The 7,804-nt window shown below is 51.0% G+C and overlaps 1 protein-coding gene across 1 annotated transcript in view; it reads right to left on the reverse strand.

Annotated features, from left to right (window-relative positions):
- Positions 1–3,559: 3,559 nt before the first annotated feature.
- Positions 3,560–7,804, reverse strand: part of RPS8 (ribosomal protein S8) — a 6,978-nt gene continuing 2,733 nt past the window's right edge. Inside the window, exons 2-6 of the mRNA XM_010006705.1 lie at positions 7,188–7,294; positions 6,701–6,800; positions 5,487–5,662; positions 4,421–4,550; positions 3,560–3,723 (exon numbers count right to left, since the gene is read on the reverse strand). Of these exons, the coding sequence (XP_010005007.1) occupies positions 3,614–3,723; positions 4,421–4,550; positions 5,487–5,662; positions 6,701–6,800; positions 7,188–7,294 (623 nt within the window). The 3' untranslated portion in view covers positions 3,560–3,613. The remainder of the gene's footprint in view (positions 3,724–4,420; positions 4,551–5,486; positions 5,663–6,700; positions 6,801–7,187; positions 7,295–7,804) is intronic.

The following is a 7,804-nucleotide window of genomic DNA, read 5'->3' on the forward strand; positions in this document are numbered from 1 at the left end:
CCTCCCCACTTCCTTCTCGGCCCTGGGAAAATGGTCTGGTCCCAGCCTTTAAGATGTCTCCATCATTCCCTGCCAGTACTGCATCCAGGGCACCCCAGTGTGCCCCAGCTCATGCCATCCCCAGGTTACCCCCAGGGACACAGAGGGACCAGGTGCTGCCACAGTGCAGAGGCAGGACAGGCCAGCTCAGCCAGCTGTCCCCAGGGGCCCAATTAATCTAAGCAAGGAGCAAATCCCCCCTGGGAACATGTTGCCCATCCCCTGTGGGGGTTGTAGTTGGTGATGGATGAGCTGCTGGGGCAGAGATATGGCCTCCTGCAGCTGCTCCCTGCTTGTAAATGCATAGGGATGGTGGTGGCGACACCAGCGACAGTTGTGGGGTATTAGACCAAGTGATACAGCCAGAAAAAACCCAAACAACAGAAAGCAAGCTGCTTTCAGCCTCTGTAGGATTCCTGCACTCAGGCCTGTGTGTTTCCCCTGAGAATATTAGCAGAGCTGTTAAAACATTCCCCTTCCTGCAAGCCCCCTTTTCCCAAGTCCACCTTTCCTTTAAATCTCCCCCAAGCAAGCCAGCCCTGCTCCTCCTCTGCTGTCCTCCAGGCCACTGCTGGACCTGCTAAAGCGTAACCACGAGGTCATTTTCTGGGTTGGACCACGTCCCATGAAAATAACCCAAAGTTAATACTGCATGGAGCTCAGAGAACTCCTACTCAAGAGCAAGGAGCAGCACTCAGGACAAATGACCTCACTTGGGTTGTGCTGCTGGCTGCTTATCATATGAAAAGTAGCTTTTTTCAACTCCAGTCCTCTCATCTATCTGCAGAAGCAGGTAAGGTGCTTAGGCCAGGCTTTTGCACCCCATAAACCCAGTCAGACTAGAGCTGTGCTTAACACCAGCCTCTGCCCAGCCCTTCCTGGCTCCGTGCGAGGCAGCCTGGCCTCCTCCCCTGCAGGTAAATCCCTGAGCACACCCACGGGGCTATGCCAAGGCCAGAGCAGAAACCCTACACCCTGTGACCAACTTGCATGAGGTCCCACAGCCTGTGCCAGGCCGGGAGCCAGGTGCCACACACCCTTGGCTGGCTGCCACCGTCCCATTCCCATGTGACACCTGCAGCCTGGCTCCAGTGGGTGACAGGCACTGTTTTCATTCCCACGGGCAGTTGCCCTTGGTAGCTGCATTTTTCAGAGCAGTAACTTCAAAAGCAGCTTGCAACAATGAATTAGCCATAATCTTGCTCATCAGGGGCCAGGTTTACAGCTCCTGCTCTGACACCAAGTCGGCACTTGCTCCGGAAGCCTGAGTTTCTCTCTCTGTACAAAGTCCTCCAGGAACACCCCGAAACCTGTTTGTTCTTTGCAGAGGGTGAAAGAAAATCAGAGGAAGAGGCCATGACACATCCCTCCCAAATGCTCTTTATAGCCTCTGCCCCACCTCTCTGGAAAGCAGGCGTTGCTGGAGAGCAGGGAAAGTTTACCTCAGATCACTATGGAGAAGGAATGTGCTTGTGCAAACTGTCTGCCCAGCCCAGGTCTCACTGCCAGGGACTCCAGGAGGGCAGCACTGACACAAGCTGCAAGGTAGTGACAATGCACACAGCTGTGTGGCTGTGGTCAACCAGGTGACAGGCACTGCTTTCTGATGTGGTTGGTGCGTCTCTCCAGGTGGCACAGACCTCTCCAGGTCTCCCTGCCAGCAGGGCAGGATGATACCACACTGCCCAGGGCACCTGAGCCCATGAGCACCTCCTACTGCCACACACGGCAGCTCGGACACGGCATCACAGGGAAAACTTCTAAAATATACCAAGCACAAGCTGTTTGTGGAACACAGTCGACATTTCAAGGCACTAGAGACACGGGTTTATTCACAGCTCTGTTTGGGGCCAGCTGATCATGGACCATCTCCTTCAGTTCAGAGCCAAGAGTTGTGAAACTGGGGCTGTAGGTAGCCTGCCCTGCACCAGTGCTCCTAGAGAGACATCAGAGAATGGTTTGGGTTGGAAGGAATCCTGAAGATCATCTAGCTCCAACCTCCCTACATGAGACACTCCATGCAGGGACACCTTCCACTACAACAGGTTGCTCCAAGTCCCATCCAATCTGGCCTTGAACAGTTCTAGGGATGGGGCAGCCACAGCTTCCCTGTGCAAACTGTTCCTGTGTCTCACCAGCCTAACAGCAAAGAATTTCTTCCTAATGTCTAACCTAAATCCACCCTCCTCCAGTTTAAAGCCATTACCACTCATCCTGTTCCCACATGCTCTTGTAAAAAGCCCCTCCCCAGCTTTCCTGCAGCCCCTTCAGATAGGAGGCCACCTTAAGGGGCTCCCTGGAGCCTTCTCCAGGCTGAACAGCCCCAGCCCTCTCAGCCCTTCTTCATAGGAAAGTTGCTGCAGCCCTCTGATCAACTTCGTGGTCCTCCTCTGGACTTACTCCAACAGCTCCATCTTCTTACGTTCAAGACCCCAGACCTGGACGCAGTGCTCCAGGTGGGGGTCTTACAAGTGAGGCTTTTGTAAAAACACAGAAGTGGGGTAAAGCGTGCAGTGTGTCCACTTGCAGGTGTAAGATGTATCATCCCGGCCTGCCCCATAGCCCCAGGATCAGCCCTCAGATGGCTTCCCACCTTCTCACCAATCCCTGCATTTGGCAACTAGGTGCAGAGACCCATCGTGCCCGCTTTCTTTTGGCAGCAGCCCGAAGGAATGGCATCACATGCCCCAAACACCCAGAAAAGCTTTTTTTCACTACAGCTTTCCAATCCCACCACAATAGACAGGGCAGAAAATGGGGGTTTGTACCCAGCTTTCGAAAGGGACAGACCATGAGGAGAGCCTGGCCCTTCTGCTAGAAGGAATTGATCTTGCACTGGAATGAGACCAAGGAGGCCAGGGACAGACCAGCTGGTCACTGAGCAGAGAAGCCAAGTGCAGTGAAGGTACCAGACCCTGAAGGACCCTGTACCACCAGGCAGGGAACACCAAGCCATGGCAGGAGGTGCAGCTGGCCTGAAACAAAGGATGTGACCACGTGTGGTCTGGAAAGCAGAGGCAGGAGGTACCAGCAGCAGAGGCTGGATGTGGAAGTGACAAGTTTTCAGGCAGACTCAGCCCAAGTGCAGCCTAAGAAACAGGGCCTCAGAGCTGCTGCTGCCTGGACACTCCTCACCCGAGGCAGCAGGACCCCTTCCTCTCTGATCTCACTGCCCCAGAAAAAGGGGGATGTGTGCTCAACCAGACCCTGGCACCTTCCAGAAATCTAGAACTCTCACTGGGGTGGACATCTGTACCTTCTTCCTGCTTGCAGGTTTCTGTGGTGGAAATCTCTACTTGAGCCAAGCCTGACAACTCTTCCAACACCCACTTGGTCTGTTAAGCCACTGTCCTAGAACCCATGGAGATGTTTTAGTCAAAAGCAGGCAGGGCGAGAGCTTGCCTGAAGAGAGAAAAGTGCTGAGGGATTCCAGGAGAGATTCATCTTCCTCTACATTTTACAGGCAGGAAGAGTTTACAAGCCCCCTCTGCCCTGCACACACAAATGAGCACATGACCCGTTACTGGAGACAACTCTGAGTTTTATTTGTTCTCTCAGCAGAACAGTTGTTACTTCATTTGCCTTTTCTGGCCTTGATCTTCCTCAGGTAGAACTCTAACTCCTTGCCTTCCAACACGTAACCATCAGCTCGGCCACACTGTCCAGGTCTGGAGGCAATGCAGGCTGCAAGAAGGCAACAGTTAAACTTGAACAAAACTCATGACCCAACTCATACACCAACTGACAAACACTGTGTGTGGCCTCTCTGCAGAAGCCCAGCCAGCAGGTTGTCAGTCACAGACACATCAGTTTAGGTTCTGGCTTCAGCACTTCCCCCTGAACACATCCTGTTCTTGAACCTGCTCCCTGGGCTGAGTCCCTAATGAAGTCCTCTTCAGATCTCCAAACTGTCATCGCTCGAGTTCAGTAGCAGAACTGGACAAAGGTCTCATCACCAGAAGACTTCAGAACACACAACTATTTGCCAGAACTTCAAATAGGTCAAAGCTGTTACGTGTTGCAGGACATCCTTCTTATAGCAACACCTGGATCTTTGCTCATTTTTCAAGTCTGGACCCTCGTTATTTTTCCCAAAGCCAACTAGGAATGATCAACTCCAGGAGCTTGGCTGGGACATGTACCAACTCAAGCTGCAGAAACAGACTTCTTCAGAGAAGATAAAGGAACAAGTTGCATTTAATAACCAGAAAATCCTCCTACAGATATGGAGACCACCCCATTGCTTTTGCCTTCCAGTTAACTTTATGACAGCCAGCAGAATTTAAAACAAACCCAAGACCAAGAGTAAGATCTATTCTGGCACCCTGTTTGTGCCCTGACTCCTTTATCCCCACCCACGCTGATGCTGCCATGGACTCACCAAGTAGCTTTCCTTGCTGGAACTGCTCCTCAAGAATACTTGCTATCTTGGCAAACTTCTTTCGCTCGTCATATTTTTTCTGGATCTTCTTTGAACGCTTCTTGTTCAAGATTTCCTCCTCTTCAGGAGTCTAAAAACAAGTCCACAAGCCAAGACAAAGTTAAGCATATGGCCACCTTCTGCTAGAGCAGAATGTCTTCACTAACATCAAGAAGACTCTTGGATTCTCAGCACTGTGTTGTTTCCCAAGTACAAATACTTCACTCACACATAATCAGGTGCTGCTTTTCACTTTTGAAGCCAAGAAACTGTTGCTATGTGGAGTCACTGCTGACAACAGGGCTTGGTGCCCGAGGGAAGGGTGCTCTCAGACACAGGGAATCACAAAGGTTTCCTTGATTAATTAATCCTCAAAAAAAGGCAAATACTCCTGCCCTCTCCAGACATCACAACAGCACTTTGGTGTGGTTCAAATCCTGGCAAACAGGTTACAAACTGCCCCCATGCTCCTGAACTGCACAGTGCCCAGGCAAGAAGTGCTTTGCTTTTAATGCAAGGAGCCAAACCTGAAGCTGAGTGCTACACAGGGAGGTTTAGACATCTTTCAGTAGCTTTGGGATTGGATCTTAATAAAGACAATGAGTCTGGAGAGTTTAAAAACATTTAACACATGATGAAGTTCAGTTAGTAATCCACAAGCTTCTCATCAATCACTCCCCAGCACAAGGACCTGATCTCAAAGGCTTCCTCAGCATCTAACATGTCATCGCTCTCCCTTCAGTAGCAGAACTGGACAAAGGTATCATCATTAGAAGACCAAAGACAGGCAGGTCCTTGTGCAAAAGCAGGTGCAACACCTCAGAGAGCTCCGTGGCACTCAACACTCCATGAACAGAGCTAGACTTGTCCTAGGAGCTGATGGGAATGCAGCCAGATAAGCAGTGCTACCACTGACGGGCACCCACCCAATCCTCTCCTGGCTGACACTGTCCAGTCCCAATGGCATCTGCCTCTGGTGGGGCAGACTCCACTCTGCAAGGAGTCAGAACGTCAACCCCAGACATACCAGTTTGGCGCCCTTCTTGCGTCCAAGGGGCAAAGCATAGTGAGCTTCATACCACTGCCGGTAAGGGGTGCTGTCCACCAGAACAATGCAGTTCTTCACCAGGGTCTTGGTCCGCACCAGCTCGTTGTTGGAAGCGTTGTAGACAACATCGATGATGCGAGTCTTGCGAGTGCAGCCTTGCAAAAGAAGAGCATGAATTCAAACCTACAGGGATCAGACAACTGAGAACACAGTCCATGGCATTCCACACATACCCTCAAACCATCTCACACATCACCCCAAATGTCCTCCAGCTTCCCTGGCACTGAATTAAATTTAACCAAGAGATGAGATGCATCTGTTTTTCATCAGTACAACTTTCTGGTGCCTGCATTAGGAAACTGATTCATCCCAGGTAAAAATCTGGCATCTGTGGCCTTGCTGAAACTCATTTCAAAGAAGAGCAAGCAATGCTAAAGATGTCTGATTAGAAGATACTTCCAGCAAATACCAACTAACACTGCATTAAGCCGTGTTGAACAGGGCTGCTCTGCAACAGGAACTAGGAACTGTTCTTATAGGACAAGGGTTTACGGGTAAACTAGGAGGGAAAGCTGGTGTTTAGACCCTCCAAGACCGACCTGAAGAACTCAGTCTTAGCTAGTAGGTTCAACTGTTTAGCAGATGCCCACCCTTGAGACACAGCCCCCCACCTATGTAAAGGTCAAGCACATGATGGGTTTTCTCCTCTTCACTCATGTAATCAGGCCCATGCTCAAGTTACGTATTTTCAGCTTCCATTCCAGGGAAAACTCACATTGCTCAGCTCAGGGGAAGCACTAGAGACTCCCCTCTTGCTTTTGCTTAGCAAAGCAGGATGAACTAAACTGCTTGCAAAAGGATTTTCATGAGAAGGCATTTACAACCTGTCCATATTTAGGTTTTTTGCCCCTTTAGTTTTCCCTCCAGTAAAAAGGTAACACAAGCATGTCACTCAGTGTAACTATGACACTCCAATCACTGTGAACTTAGGAGACTTGGATGTCTGCTAAGGCCACATAATGTCAAAGTTATCATCACCATGCATGCTGCTTCAGACCCAGTACTGCAAGCTCCATGATGTTAAAACCCAGCCTATAAATCCATCTGTCCCTCTACCCCGCAGCAGTTCCAGGGTCCAGCACTGCTGTAGAAGACCCTTCCCGTCCAACACATCAGGCTCCTGATGTACTTACATTCAGATCCCCAAGAGAAGTTCCCAACATCCAACCGAAGGGCACGGTACTTCTTGTTTCCTCCACGAACTCTCACTGTATGAATTCGGCGTGGGCCAATCTAGGGGCAGAAACAAACCCTGGGATGTTGCTGGAGCTGGAACACTGCGCAGCTCCCGCAGGAGCCCTGCCAACTCCCAACCCCAAAGGCAACGTGGTCAGTGTAACTATGACAAACCCCAGCATCGGCAGATACAATAACTGACCAAAACAGCCTGTTGTATCTACCTAAGGTGAAAGTTTCATCACTCCAATTGCCTCTTAGTGCAAAAATGTAACACTGCTTTCCACAGGCATCAGGGAAGACACCACCTTTTAAAGAAGCAGTGACAGGTATGTAACAAATCACAAAACACAGCATGTCTTTAAGTCTCTTAAAAGCCCACAGCCAGCCACTCAAGCAGGAAAACAAAACTACCACCCTCCACCTTCCCCACACATCACCCACCTTCGTGTTGGCAGGAGGTCGCCCCAACTCATACTTCCTTTTCTTGTGGTAGGGCTTCCTCTTGCCCCCAGTCTTGCGACGCTTATGCCAGTTGTCCCTGGAGATACCTGGATGAAGAGGAATGTGATCAGAGCATGGCACGGAGCCCACCTGGCCATGGCAGGGCACGGTTCTGAGTCCTCAGCTCTCCAAGGTTGGTATCCGCACAGCGCACTCAGCCTTATGCAGCAGTCAGAGAAGCTTCATCATTGATACTCAGATCCGCCTCGGCCTCCTCCCTTCCAACAGAGCTGTACAAAGCAGTCTCCCTCCACCATGTCTGATGGGTGGTCCCTGGGGAAAGCAGCCTCCCAACCTACCTCATGTGCTGGACACTCCATGTGATCTGCTAGGTCCGGTAGCTGATCTACAGAAAGGAACCCCTGCCCCGCCCACCTACTAGGCCCCTGAAACACACTCCAACACAGATCCCCCCTCTCCTACCCAGCCCACTCTATGACTACCTCCTCATGGTTCCCCATCTCCCGTTTCCCCTATAATCCCACATCACCAGCCCGGTACAAGGCCCGGCCCCACCCTCTTGCCGGGTTCCTCCGAGAGCTTCCCCACCTCAGCCG

Source organism: Chaetura pelagica, unplaced genomic scaffold, assembly GCF_000747805.2.
Source record: "Chaetura pelagica isolate M959 unplaced genomic scaffold, ChaPel_1.0 scaffold69, whole genome shotgun sequence".
In the NCBI taxonomy this organism is placed as follows: domain Eukaryota; kingdom Metazoa; phylum Chordata; class Aves; order Apodiformes; family Apodidae; genus Chaetura; species Chaetura pelagica.